This window comes from Dipteris shenzhenensis, chromosome 32, assembly GCF_047967505.1.
Source record: "Dipteris shenzhenensis isolate YYH24624 ecotype China chromosome 32, Dip_SZ_1.0, whole genome shotgun sequence".
NCBI lineage: Eukaryota > Viridiplantae > Streptophyta > Polypodiopsida > Gleicheniales > Dipteridaceae > Dipteris > Dipteris shenzhenensis.
In genome coordinates, this window is record NC_141627.1 from 27849303 (window position 1) to 27864547 (window position 15245).

The 15245-nt window shown below is 45.1% G+C and overlaps 1 protein-coding gene across 1 annotated transcript in view; it reads left to right on the forward strand.

Moving 5' to 3' along the window:
• Positions 1–11258, forward strand: part of LOC147880546 (uncharacterized) — a 34921-nt gene extending 23663 nt beyond the window's left edge. Inside the window, exons 6-10 of the mRNA XM_087370543.1 lie at positions 9199–9292; positions 9430–9537; positions 10407–10493; positions 10724–10792; positions 10881–11258. Of these exons, the coding sequence (XP_087226669.1) occupies positions 9199–9292; positions 9430–9537; positions 10407–10493; positions 10724–10792; positions 10881–11015 (493 nt within the window). The 3' untranslated portion in view covers positions 11016–11258. The remainder of the gene's footprint in view (positions 1–9198; positions 9293–9429; positions 9538–10406; positions 10494–10723; positions 10793–10880) is intronic.
• Positions 11259–15245: the final 3987 nt, after the last annotated feature.

A 15245-nucleotide genomic window follows, 5' to 3' on the forward strand; every position in this document is an offset into this window, starting at 1 on the left:
TCGCATTCAAGCGGGAATGGGTGTAACATGATGCTCTGGGTGTAACATGATGCTCTCTATTAGTCTCCCGAGTCCTTATTTAGTCTCCTCGTAGTCTCCTTATCTAGGGTCTTAAGGTAGGCTGTATTTTCTGTTAGCCGTGATTAGGATGTGGCAAGTGTGCCATCTTGCTTTGACACCAAAGGTTCGAAAACTTGGAAAGGAAGGGATTAGAAAACATATGACTGTTTTCCTATCATAGATCGAGAAAATAGGAGAGAAAAGTCAAGGGAAAAGATGGTGTGGGAAAAGTGGGTTGACTGATTCCTGTCCTTGGGTTAGTGGCAGAAGGGATATATGCTGATGGGAGAAAGAATGAACAGGCCTGTGGGGTAAGGGGGTGTCCTTTCGGTGGAGTCAAATGGGTTAGGAATGAAGTAAAATGTAGGGACAGAAGCTATGAGGCTGTATAGTAAAGGGAGGCACAACAAGGAGGCAAAAGAAAGGGGCAACAAGGTAGGATGGTAGAAAGAAAGAAAGAAAGAGTCTTCGGAAGACCGATGGGTCTATGAGACTGGAAGAAAACCTAATACAAATCACAGTAAGGGTAGAGCTACTAAAACGAGCATCATCACCCGTGTTGAATCCTAAGTATGATCATACATAATCAAATACATCTGAGTGTGACAATGAAAAGAAACAAGACTAGAGCAGAGGGGAATTCTCTGTATGTCATGTCACCTTGGCTGGTGCATAGTCGGTGATGGGACGTTGGCGTCCGTCAAGGGGTGCCGTGTGTCTCGGTCTCCTAGACAAGGCTCAACGCAAGACCAGAGCCACCATGACTCCCGTGGGACGTTTCCCGGGTCTAAACAATGACGGGAGGTCCCCCAGAGTAATCTTTGTGTCCCCTTGATGTCTCGTGTGTCGTGCTGCGGTCGTCGGGTCGGGGTCTCTGTCACTTCTGCGGCTAGAGACTGGACGATTAGTGTCACTCAATGGGAAGAACCCTGTGATCCTGCTCTGAGAGGTGTCTGATGATGTGGCCAAGCCTCGTCGCTTGAGTAAGTACTCTCTGTGTCGGACCCCCTCGTGAATGAAGGCCGTGAGGCATCTCTGATCTGGGTAGGCGAGGAATCTGGAAAGGAGCCCAGAGCCGTCTCTGAAGAGACAGTGGTAGCGACCTCGGATCTCGTAGTACACTGGGCACCTGAAAATAAAATGCTCCTCCGACTCAACCTCCTGACAGTATGCATATGCGATGCTCCCTAGGGATCCCCTTTGCTCTACCGCTCTCTATGCGGAGGTGGTGTGATGATACCCGAAACTGTCCGATGGAGATCCGTAGTAAGTGAGGCATATGAAGCTCAGTGTACCCCGGTGGTGTGATGAATCCCTCCTCCGAAATATGAAGACAGTAATCTCTGTAGAAACTCAGGTCACTGGAAGCTCCCTCGGCTCCAACCAGGTCCTAAAGGTGTGTAGCTGCAGGAGATCCTCTCGAATGACTTGGTTGGTGTGTGGCCCGATCGGGATGGTGGGTGGGAGTACCGGAAAGGCATCTAAACTGTACTAAAAAGGAGGTATCCTATCGATGTGAAACCCTAGTCTCACAAACCTTCTGTGAGTCCGTGCATACCAGCATCGCTCGTCTCCCTCTGCTGCCAATCTCATGGAGGAATCGAGAGCCAACCATGGCAACCTCTATCTCCCTGATGTGCAGTCCCCATATGATCTAACCCGGTGTAGATATGTGATGGTCTGAAAGGCTACATCTAGCTGGAGTGGAGAAGCACCAAACTCGGCTTGAATGATGTGATGTGGTACAAATGGTTTCCCCCGGATCATCCGTGAGAGCATGAGGATCTGCAGGCGCTCCACCCGTGCCCACTCTATCTCTGACATGTCAGGTCCCCAACAAGGGCTGCCATACATATCGGCTGGTCGGACCAAGGAGTCGAAGAGAAGAGCCTTGGTCCGAGGGTCCTGGAAGTGGGAGTGGAAGCATTGTCTCTCTAGCCGAGCCAGTGAGGCATATCCCCTACTCAATCTGGCCTGCATCGCTGGTCTCATCGTGAAGATCGGGTCAGAGAAGATGACCCCCAAGTAAGTGTATGAGGATATGATCTCAACTGGTGACCCACTGAAAGTGAACTGCTTCCGTTGCATGTTTGCTCGAGAGGTGTTAAAGATCATGACCTTGGTCTTGCCAAGGTTGACCTCCAAATCATGGGATAAACAAAAAGCCTGCAATGCATCCAGGTGTCGCTGGAGCCCCTCAGGTGTGGACGACAAGAGTGCCACGTCATCTGCATAAAGAAGAATCCTGATGATGATCCCGACAAGTGAGCAATCGGTCCCTCCGGAAGCCCCCAGTCTCAAGCTCATCGATGTAGAGGCCAAACAGGGTTGGTGATAAGGGACAACCCTGTTTGACCCCTATGGTACTCAAGATCTCATCTGTCCAACCTGTGCCTGTCTGAACTCGGCCTGAGACTCTCCATAAAGTGCCATGACTGCTCAGATGATCTCCTGATCAAATCCCAGTGTTTGTAGGCGTGTGATGAGACGAGCTCGAGGTACTGTGTCAAAGGTTTTGCGGAAATCCACAAAGCAGCAATATACCCTCTCCTTCCGTGATCTGGCCTCCTCAATGACACTCCTGAGTGTGAGTATGTGATGCATAGTCCCATGGTCTCGCCTGAAACCGGCCTGACCCTCTGCTCTGAGCCCTCTCATCTTTGCGAACAGGCTGACCGACGCATCCAATACAGCTGCATAGATCTTGGACATCACATGTCTAATCATGATAGTCCTGTAGTTACTTGGGTCCATGGGATCCCCTGCCTTGTGGATGGGGGTGATGGTGTTGAGTGTCCAAGTGCGGGGGAAGCCAAGGCAAACATCGTCATTGAATAGCTTTGCTAGGATCGGGGCTAAGGTGTCGATCCCATATGCGATAAACTCAGTGCATAGCCCCTCGTGATACTTAGCTCGGCCATTGTGCAGTTTCAATGTCGCGTCCTTGACCCCCCCTCTGGTGAACAACGTGGAAGTGGTGGGGCGAGGTGTGTGTATGAGATCTGGAGTGGGCTGGTGTGGGACATCATAAAGGTGGTGTGCATACGTGTGCCAGGCTCTCGTGTCGGTGAGGGGTGATGGAGACCTACGCTCAAGGAATCTGTGCCAAAAATCCTTGTTGTTGCCGTACAAGATGTTCAGCAGCTCCTCCTCATTTCGATGAAGAAATGCCTGCTTCTTCTGACGTACGAGACGTCGGTACTTGCGTACCGTGTTTGGTGTGTTCGGGAGGTGACATGTGGTTTCAATTCGGAGTTGTCGGCGATAAGCCTTGCACTCCGCATCGTACGAGGAGTTGCAGGGTACAGAACCAAGAGGTGGTGGTCTAGTGGACCGTGTGGTGTGGGGAAAGATTTGGAGGGTAGCCTCGTGGAGTGTGCGACTAATCAAGGCAGCACGGTCCTCTATGAGTGGTATGTGGTCGATGTAGGTTAGGAGTCTGTTTAGGCGTCCAGAGTAGGGAGGTGAGAGGTTGTGATCAAAGTGTATGTCGTGATAGGTGTCGTGCTTCCTATGTGGTGTGGCTAAGTGTGGAGTGGCAATAGTGAAGAATAGGTATGTGTGATCAGCTCCTGGAGGGAGTGGTGCTACTGTGAAGTCGGTGATACATGAAGTGAAGATAGGGGATCCCATGATGTAATCTACTACACTAGTGCCCCCCCCCTCCTCGTGTGGGAAGCAAGTAAAACCACCTGAGGAGGGCCATAGGTCAAGCCCGTTGTAGATGATGAGATCATGCATCCTGCCCAGATCAAGGAGCGTGTGTCCATATGGTGTAATAGGCCCGTGTCGGTCCGATGAGATCTTGGTCATACCTGCTCCGTCTAGGTCCATGTCTGGTAGCATGATAGAGTCGTCTCGGAAGTCCAAGAGTGGTGCCTGGTGCGTGCTCGTCCTGGCGTTGAAGTACCCAACAAGGAGAACTTCCCTGCGGGTTGAAAGGTCTGGGATATCCTGATGTAAGGGTGCATATGGCGATGTCTCACCCTCCTCTCGTGCCACTCTGGCAAAGTGGGATGTATCTGGCGGGAAGTAGCATATTGCTATGAAAAGGTCACGAGTGGCTGTGCGTCGGCCGGATCTGGATCCACATGAATCGGGAGCGTGCGTCCTTCCTCTCAACGGAGATGGCTCCAGCGAGGGAAGACCTGTACAATACTGCGACCCCGCCTGATCCTCGAACTTCTCCTGTATCCCTCGTCTCATCCTTGAAGGCTGACTCCCATGTGTAGCCACTGACTATTGGTAGTGGACGCTCTGGGCTTTGGTGTGTCTCCGTGTAAAAGACTATGTCTCGTCCTGTATAAGACTCCGAGAAGTTTCCTGGGTCTGACCATAAGGTACCATTATAGTTCCAAATGGTGCAGGCTAGGGTCTCGGAAACCTGAGTCTCATAGGCCCCGTCCCCCTAGGGGGTACGGGTAGGAGCCCAATGGGTGCCGGTCAACAACCTACCATCTCGGACCACGACCCCCGCTAGCCTCTCCGCCCTCGCCCTGCCTCTCCGCTCGTGCCTTGCCTCTCCGCCCCCTCCCGTAGCCTCTCCGCTCCCGCTCTCTCGTAGCCTCTCTGCCCTCTCTCTGCTCGCGTTGGCCTCTCCGCCCCCACCCATAGCCTCTCCGCTGCCCTCTCTCCCACTAGCCTCTCCGCTCCCTCCCGCCTACCTCTTCGCCCCCTCCCGCCTGCCTCTTCGCCCCCTCTGCCTCTCCGCTCACTCTCGCTAGCCTCTCCGCCCCTTCCCGTAGCCTCTCCGCTCCCTCCCGTAGGCCTCTCCCGTAGCCTCTCCGCCCCGCCCTGCCCCTCCACCTTCTCGCTGCCCCTCCCGCGCTGCTCCTGTTTTGCCCCCTCCGCCTGCAGCTCCGCCCTCCTACAATCCCTTCTTTGCCCACTGCTGCCTCCCCCATAATGAATGGCAAAGGGGGATGAGGACAGGGGACTAGGCGGGAGACCCTTCAGTCCAAACTTACATACGTGAGGAGATGGGGAAGGGGAATGGTGACAAGGGGAAAACACAAAAGCAACTCAGTCTGGAGGACTGCAACAAACGCAGCAACCGGAGCGGCTTGACAGTGGATAGCACCGTGGCCCAGAAGAAAGGGGCCCACCCGAAGCCAATGCCGCTCACCACATACAAAGGACAAATTGCTGATGTTTCATGCTCGTTTGTTGGGCTTATTGGCCCATCAAAGAGAAATGCATGTTACCATCCCTATCACCCATGCTACGCCTTTGTGGGACCATAAAAAATTGGTAGGTTCCCACATAAAAGAAGTCTTCACGAACCTCAATAACTTATTGGATAGGGCACACATGCTAGCAAGATCTCATGCGCCATAGATCCATTTTGGCTCTAGTAGACATTAGATACATCATATGTCCTACCCCCTCTCCCTCCCTTCCTCTTTCCCCCCCCCCCCTCCTTCACACACACGCACATGCATGCATGCTTGAGTTGAGGGCCTCCAGTGACACTTGATGCGCTTCATACCTTCTGCGTGACACATGATCTAAAGGTCAACCTTGGTAAAATGGTTATGATCTTCAACACACCCCAGGCAGCCATGTACAGAGAGCAGATCACACTAGATGGATTACTAGTCATCGCATACTTGGGGGGTCTTTTCTTTGGCCTGATGTTCGCGATGCAACTACTAATGTAGGCTCAATTGAGCCCGATTTTTCACGATGCGACCAAGGATGTGAGCTCGATTGAGCAGGTGATATGCCGCACTTGCTAAACTTGAGCGGTAGTGCTTTCACTGTCATTTTTCTGGATCCTCGGACCAAGTATCTTCTCTTGACTTCTTGGTCCGTGTACTAGGCATGTTTGGCAATCCTTGTTGGTTGTTGATTTATCAGAGGTAGACTAGGACAGAGTGAAGAGGGTCCATGTTCTCTTATTGTCACGGATGATCCGCAGTAAACCATCATTTCCACACTACATCTTGACGCAGCATTCTTGGTAATCACATATCTCTACCAAGTTAGGGATTACGGCTCCTTGACCTCATGCCAACGAAGGCTACCATAGCTGGCCTTATTCTCATCTATGACTTCAGCAGCCGAGGGCAATAAGAGGTGTTGGTACGCCCGTATATGCAGATGGTTTGAGAGTTTGGAACTACATATGGACAGATTACCCCCTTTCAGTACAGCCATGGGCCCCTTTCACTTACCACGAGGCTAACCAGGTTATCCGGGAGGATCTTATACAATTGCAGACATTCAGGACCTGGTTAGCTCCTAGCAAGCTTCCTGTGAGGATTTTGTTCGGTTAGTTTCATGTTTCCTCGCATCAGCTATGCATTGAGACTGTATGGGGGAGAGGGCCACATTTGCACTCTGTGTGATCTATAGGAGATTGAGTTAGAGAAGCATTTTTCTTTCAGATGCCCTATGAGGTTGTCATCACTGTCTCTTCAGGGATGGGTTCGGACCCCTCTCCAGCCTCCTATCTCACTCGGATTATGGACGTCTAGTGACTTTCATTCATGACGCCGTACGACACAAATACCAGCTACTTAGGGCACATAGCTGAGATGAGGGTGCTCAGCCAAATTCCACTCAGAGTGTGATCACACAATTTTTCCAATCGGATAGCACAGACCAGCAGGCCCTAGGGAGATGGTGTAGTCGAGGCCCAAAGTGAAAGAGATAAGACTTGTCAATGTATCGATGCAAAGATTAGGCTCGGGGATCTTCCCTCCATGTTCACCAGACAAGAGGCATAGCCGATAGATGTGGTAGTGGCACTTGTTTGATGCAGGGCCACAGCGAGGAAACCACAACGGACCGCACATATCGCCTGTTATCATGGGTTTTATGCTGCGGCAGCCCCATATATTACTAGAGTCTTGTGTGGACTTCACTCCTCTGCCAGCATACAGAGGCCCACCACAGTGATGCCACACTGCGGCTTCTGTTCTCTCCATGGGTTCAGACACTTTGTACTAGTATTTTTATCATGTTGTATTTGTCTTTGGTGCAAATGCTCACTTAGAGGCCCCGCCAATTCAGCTCATTGTATCTGGTTTTTTCAGTCTTCGGTCTTTCGAAGACTTTAATAAATTTCTTTCTTTCTTTCTCTCCTCTTCTATTCCATTTCTCTTCTCCTTCTCTTTTTTAGGCCTACTTCTGCTTCTCCTCCGCTTCCACTCCTCTTTTGTTTGTGTGCGGCTCGGCTCAGCCCGGACCAGCTTGCTCCTCTTTCGCTTCCGCTCAGCTCACCCTCTCTATTGTAAGTCGTTAGTTCGTTATGTAAGCTGTAAATTGTTAATCGATCGATAGTGTCAACCTGTCGTGACAATAGGTTAGTCGTTAGTTAGTATGTGAGTTGTTCGTCACTGAGTCAGTAAGTCGTCAGTCCATTGTTAGACTAGGTTAGTCAGTTCAGGTCTGTCCATCACTGTCAGGTTTGCAGCTTATTATCAGTCATTGAGTCACTTGTTTAGTCAACAGTTGTCAGGGTCTTTGGTTTTGTCAATTCACTACTCAATTATTTGTTTACTTGAGTTAGTTAAGTAGTTCGTCAACGTGAGGTCTGCCATACTAGAAGAGGGGAAGTGGGGTACTGAGCCCTGTTGCCCAACTCAAAGTTTAACGCCGGTTAGAGGGTCAACACAAAATAGGCGCATCAAAATGGAACATTCCACAGCTTTGCTACTGCAACCCCCCAATGCAATTGGCCTACTTGTTTATAACAGCTCTTACCTTAGTCCTGTTTGACAAGACTTACCAGAGATGTTCTGACCAGCACATGAGTATTTTGGAACCTAGGAGTAGATTGAAAACAGGAGGTCTGAGAACCCGGCGACTATGGACAGGAAAATAAAAGAAATGCAAAGCATGGCGGGCAAGCAAGCAATTGAAGAAGAGGTGAACCATAGCTTGTTTCTACTGAAGAACACTCGGAGGCAGTCAGTGGAAGAAAAGATAACAAAATTAACAGTGGACATTCATGAAGAAATCACAGAACTTAAAAGCAATATCTGATATTCTTTTGTGTCTACAAATTGGGAAATGGTATCATGCAGAGGGATACACAGAAGATAAGTACAATATCCTCAAAGAAAGATATCCAATGTGGAATGGAATTATGAAGACATACTTGGGATTCTTCAAAAGGGTTCACATGCTTTAGTTTTCTGCAGATACAAGGCAGCAAAGATAAAGATTCTTAGACAAGCTCATGAATTGAAAGGCAAGAGATTTGGATATTAGAGGAGCTCACTCCACAGCAGCTTAAACAAAAAGCCATGGAACCCATCAAAGTAAAGGAAACAAGGAAGGAGGGCAAATGGGTTGTTAACAAAGAAGCATTTTTCAGGGAAATAAAATGTAATCCTAAAGACTCTCAGTCTTAAACTGATGTTATGATGGCCATATTATGTTAGCATTACAAATAGTTATGTTTTTATAAAAAGTTTGGAGATGCTTCATGAACTCCTATGGAGAGGCTTCATGCATTTACATTTTGGGGATTTGACATAATAAGCTACTTATTTGCCTTCCGCAAACATTAATACAGCTTTCTTTCATTCTCTCTCTCTCTTTCTCTCTCTCTCATTCTCTTCCTCTTTAATTCATAGGAGCCTTTTAGGCATTGTGCATGCTCTTCCCAATAATGTCTATATCATTGATGCTGTTTCTATTGGCACTCTTTCTGATTTGTTTTCAGCAAGTCACATCATCGTAAAGTAAAGCTGAAGTATCTTCTCCCTGTCCTTTACTTATGAATGAACCAACTCAGCTATCCTAAATGCGCATTTAGTTGTTGCTTGAGTTGGTTAAAGTAATTTTTGGAGTTTCTCTCTCCTTTCACGTCACATCTGCTAGACACATTTCAAATGTCTAGACATGATGAGGTCTGAAAATGATCAGCACAAGTTCATTTCACTTTTATTTCTTATTTGATGTGGCCTAGAACCTAGATTTGTAGTTCTTTTCTGTCTACCTCAAAAGGGAAAAACCTAGATTGATTGAACATTTCGCTTGCATGATTTTGTCTTATTTTGCAAAGCTACCCTCTGCTAAGATATTTTTACAGGTTGAAAATATTCTGGTGTTTTTCTGCATCTTCGTTTTCTTCTAGTTAGATAAGTTGGGTATTTTGAGGTTTGCAAAGTATGGTTGTGGCAGGTGGGTATATCATCATTACTGTGCAATGTTAATGGCACTCATAGCCCTTACGTGGGACTTCAAAGGACACCAACCCCATTGTGAACAAAAGCAGGCATCTTTTTTCCCTTTTTTAATTGATGGAGTTTTGATTCCCATGCTATGTTCTTATTAACCATAAAAGGCCTATCGTCTGATGCTCGAAAGGAAGATCTTTTTAGATCTCTCAAATTGAATATCTTGTGACTGCAGCATGGAGTACGGTATTTCTTAGTATGGGCACTAATGCAAGGTGTGGCCATGCTTCTTCAAAATAGATACCAGAGGCAACGACTTTATACACGGATTGCGTTGGGGAAGGTACTCCCTACACCAGGAACTTGAGAGCTTATAGATGGTTGTGTATGGTTTCTGGCCAATGTTGCACATTATCTCTTTCCCGACGACTAGTCGTTTAAAACATTAGCGTCATCTTTGAATCAGATGGTCAAGAAAGGCTGTGTTGCCTTTACAGTCACTTTAGCAGTCTCATGAATCTGACAACATAAGATGACCCCAACCCATGCACCCGGAAATTTTGTATTGCCAGATGCATAAAAAGGCTGAATCTTCCTTAGCTCCAAAACCGTGGACTTAGTTAAGTACATTATGTAACAGAAAGTTGCAGCTATGGGAAAAAAACAATTCCAATCAAACCTCTTTTTTTCTGAGAAGTCTTTTATCATATGTTTGAAAACGCCACTGCTAGCTTACAATTAGGATATCAGCAGGTTGGCTAGAAGCAGACAGGATTCTTCACAAACTCTCAAAAGCATTTTAGGCTTGAAGAATGGCAAATATTTCCACCAAAAATCTCTAGAAAGCTGGTTCTCTCAAGACAACTTGGTTGATCAAAGAGGGTAAGACAATCACTTTGCCAACCAAATGCACTTGACATCAGGAAATAGGACCAGAGAGGGTATGGTACTAGCATAATTTACAGTAGAAACAAGCTCTGGAAAACATTCATTCAAGTAGAAGGATTCTAATCAACACATTCTGCATCTTTCCTTTGCTTGGACCACAAAGCTTGCTTGGTGATTAAAGTGTCCAACAAAAGTGAGGTCTGAGGCAGGAAGTATAGATGTTGTATGGGGAGAAAACTAATTAACACCTTTTGCATCTTTCCTGTGCTTGGATACAAACCCTTTCTTGGTGATAAAGTTTGTCTACACTTGTGAGGGTCTCAGGCAGGAAGAATGGATGTCGTATGGGGAGAAACAGCAGGTGTTGCGGGACAACTATGGCTGCTGTATCCGCTTCTTTTCACGCTACAGGTATGCATACTAGATGTCATCCTTCGCACCCTATGGGAGTTTGCATCCTGGAGGAGAAGTAACTTATTTTTTTCTGCTGCTTAATGACCTTGCCACTTGCAGTGATGTCTTTCTACGGCATTACATTCCTTACAATTTGAATTTTCTGTGCGGAAAGCTCGTGTATCCTTTCCTGTGTGTTGTTTTAATTACTTGCATAGTATAATTTTGGAAATTATGTTTGAAAACAGTTTTTTCAAGGATATCTTGGTTTTCGGCTTCTGTTAACGGCTTTCAATGAAGAGGTTTCAGAGTGGCAGGTAAACTCATGCCTTTTGAGGAAAAATTAGTTGGTTGTCTCACCACAAATGGTAGTTTGAAAATTATGGGGTGTTTATGTCATGGCAGATGATAGGTTGCGGCCTTTTGTTGCTCGTTATGGCATTGGGGAACTTTGCAAATACACTGGAGACTTTGTTTGCAAAAATGAGAATCAAGACAAAGATGAAGGGCAAGAGCCTTGTGCAGGGGAAACAAGTTTAACTTCTCCCTCTCAAAAGAAGAGTGCCTAAGTAACCACTAGCAGACTTGTATATATATTTTTTAGCACCAACTGCCATGAAGTGAAGGATCTGTGATGGGCTTTGTAGCATGACTTACAGAGGAGAGACGGTCACAAGGGAAGTCCTTTGTGGTGTCACTAAATGATATATTTTTGCAAGTGAAACTAGGAGCACTGTAATAGCAAGCAAGGAAAGCAGCCAAAGATTGTAACCTCCTGTTATACAAGCAAAATTACGTTTCTTTTGAGTGTGACTTCATTCACAAATCCCTTTGATTATTAGATGGGAATGCATGTCTCAGTCAATATCGATACTCATCTGTAGTATGTCTAGAACTCTCCAGCTTTATCCTGCAATCGTGCCCCACAAGAAGGTATGGCTTTTGCATGTATGTATCGGTCCATGTTTGCATGCCCTATAGATAGCACTAGAATCGTAATTGTCTTTTTGAGCCTTTGCTATTTCTTCCAAGTAAGGTAAGAGTCTCTCTCTCTCTCTCTCTCTCTCTCACACACACACACACACACACACACGCACGCACGCATGCACGCACGCAATGGGGAAAAGAAAAGCTGTGAGAAAGAAAGGAAGAAAATTAAGTGAGAAAGGAATTATGAGCCTATGTAGCAAATAAAGAGCAGTCGTCATGGACAAAGGGGGATGGAATACACAGGGATTGGAGACACTATGGGTGTACTCGCTTGGGAGGTTTTTGGTTGAATGGTGGTTTTTGCTCTACAAATATGGAAACATGAAGTCAATTTGAAATCTTTGCCATTAATGGTTTATTGGAAATCATTGCCCAGTACTCTTTGCATCAAAGAGGAATATGACTGGGAGAGGTTTTTGGGAATAGCATACCACATCTGAAAACTGTTTGAATAAAGAAATATGACAAATCAATCCTACCTTCGGGAGTATGCTTCAAGTAGCCCTCGCTGAAAAATTGTTTACATGCATCTTGAAAAGGAATGTGTAGAACTTTTGCACTAGCGAGAAACGTCCATGCTAGGATTGGGTCCAATGGAGGAGAAGAATCCAATGCAAATTTGAGGAATAGGAATGTGTAGACCTTTGCACTGTGAATTGGATCCATACAAGCACACCCAAACGGAGGACAAGAATCCAATGAGAATTGAAAGGAATTGATCAAAGACTTCTAGTGATACGGTGCATGATTAAGCCATACATATGAGATCAATTGCTTATGGTAGCCATTTATAAGACATTATATGCTTATGGTCTATGTAATAGTTTGGCCTTTTTAGGAAGGTAAAGGTTTGAATTATAGTGGGCTGGGTTGCTTTTACATGCTTGATGAAGAAGCTCAAAGTTGTAGGAGAGTGTTTGAATCTTTTAGATGCCATGATCTACATTTCGGTAGAAGTGGAGGAAGAGACAAAAAACTCCAAAAACACAAAGGCAACCATCAAGGTGCATTAGAGGAAAATTATCATGTTAACACAAAACTTGGAAACCCTAATTTGTTAGCATTTCAATTGAAAGGAATTTTATTGGAAATATTTGAGTACATAAAAAACATTCAAGATAGAATATGTGCAATATATGCCTGGGAAAGATGTAAAATAGCTAGGAATATGCGAAAGTTAGCAATGTTGTCTACCAAACTAGAAAGGAAGAAAAAAGCTTGTGGGGCTAAGTAATGTTTATTGTGGGAAAGATGTAACAAGTATGGAATACGGGGAGGATCACAATGCAATCTATCAAACTAGAAAGGAGAAGAAGGCTTGTGAGGCTAAAATTGGACATCTTTTGAAAGAGTCATGTCACAAGGTGAACTAGTGTTAGTATAGAGAACAATTGAAGTGAAGGCTCTATTATAGTTGCATTGGCTTGATTAGGCAAAGTCTTGGAGGACCATTGATTGGGTATCCATGATCTTTACCATTGATTCTTGCAAGGAAGGTATTTTTGATTCCTCGATTGAGAAAATGATTGATAATGGGGGTGATGGAAGAAATTGGAGGATGTTTTTAATGAGAATAGTTGTTATGTTGGGTGAACATGGGGATCATGAGACGATTTAACAATGAGGATTGGCACAAAAAGGATGTTAAACTAATGGAAGAGGTTGAGAAGGGTAAGACCTTAGGAAAATGTAAGTGCAAAGGAGCTTGGTCTTGGTCATCGATATTGTTTAGGAGGGACAAACATCATGATTGCTCCTCCATTATTACATATTTCAGTAATTTCTCAATAGTAGGGACCCTTTCTTTAATTATTACTCAACCTCCATTCTCTTGCATGGGAATATATTACTAAGAACCCAAAAGACATAATGATTTCCACCCCATATAGTGACTAAAAGGGGATGTTTCCAGTAATGAACTTTGAGCTCGTGTGAGGCAAAGCCTCAGACATCATCAAGAAGCTCTTTCTTTTGAGGTTTTTTTTCCATGAAAGTCCACCTCGCTATTTATAAGGTTGTCATGCACCTTCCATCTTTAAGGTGTTTTAGAGTAGACCTTGTTATAAAAGAAGCTTCCATGGCTCTAAACCTAGGGTAAGGTTTTGCTAAGTATGCTGGCCCCTCCTTGGGAATGAGGCAAAACAACCACTTGATAATCCTCCCTGGCCCTAATGTCCCACATGCCACCTAATCCTAGCCAAAGAATGTTTTGTTTCGAGAACTTGTGGCACTTACACCCACGAGACATGTCATGGAGGAATCTTTTCCCCCACCTCATGTATTCAATGCCACCTCAAGTGTGGATTCCATGTTCCCATAAATAAATAGAGAGCGAAGAAGATAGTAGGACCTTGATGGACCCAGGCATGCGAGAGTTGCCTAGAGGGTGATTGATTTATGCTAGCAAAGTCAACTTCATCCCCTTTCCCACCTTCTTTAGGGATAAGACAAATCTGCTCGCGAGAGATGGGCATCTATCTTAAATCAAACACCCTTAAAATCATGCAAAGCTAGATGCCAACCTTATCCCAAAACTATTAAGACTCAAGACCTTGGCTAAGATCTTGTATGCTATGTGAACGTTATTGATTTCCACTATCAATATCAACTCCATTCCCCTCCCCACCCTCTTTGAGCAGGATAAGAAAAATACACCTAGGGAAGAGATACGGGGCATCTATTTTAAATCAACACCTCTTAAAAATCATGCAAAGCTTGATTCCAACCTAACCCCAAAATCATGAAAAGAAGATTCAAGGGATTCCATCATCTCTAAAAGTATTTTTGCATAGAAGGGCCTTTAAGGCCTCAAGAGGCTTGTTGTTTATCAATAGAGCATCCAGCTATCTATGAATCTATAAGGGAATCTAGGTGTATACATCCTTGCCTTTGAGACATGGAATAGACAACCCCAAAAAGTTGGGTATAAATTGAAACTCCAAGATTTCTTTTGTGTTAGTGTAAATTTCCCCCCCCTTGTCACAAAGGTACTAAGGTTGAATGATTGTTGATGCAAGTACTATAGCTTTGAAAAGACAAACAGTCATCCTATCACCCTACTATGTCCCACCTCACACACGAGGAATGGTAAAAAACACTTTTCGTTTTGCCTCCATTCCGTGAAACTTTACTCTAGCACACTCATATCAATTCTCCGCCTAAGGTGACTCTAGATATTTCTCCATTAGTCTCCCAATAAATGATAGATTGTGGTGAGAGGCTTTCTCCTACTCCTAAAGAGACTGGCATTGACTAAGGGCTTATGTCTATACACTATTTCATACTTTAGATGGCTCTTGCTATTGATTGTACCTAGCCAACATGAGGGGGTAACATTTATGATCTAGATCTAGATGATGGCCTCTTGAACCTCCTCTTCCTACTAAAGGTGATCTAAGACCCTCAATCCTTCACTAGCTAACATTTCCCATGGCTACTCTTAATAAAATGATATGGCATCTAGTCAAAAGATAATTTGCTCACTAGAAGCGCTCTTTAAAGGGGAAATAACTAAAAAAGGTTCCTCTTAAGAATCTTGTCCTTTGTAAACTCAAATTTGTTGAACTGTCCTCCAATAACCTAAAAGTCAACATTTGGCAACAAACCTTGTGAGTTGTCTCCAAAAGGGTCCCCTTCATTGTTTTCAAGTGGAAGCATACATATTCAAGATCCCCTAACTCAGAAGCCCATCCAAGTTTTCCAAACACCTAGCATGAGCTCGATATATCACACTAAACTATTTTGTTTATGTTTCAGCAATTTTCATAACAACTGGTTGAT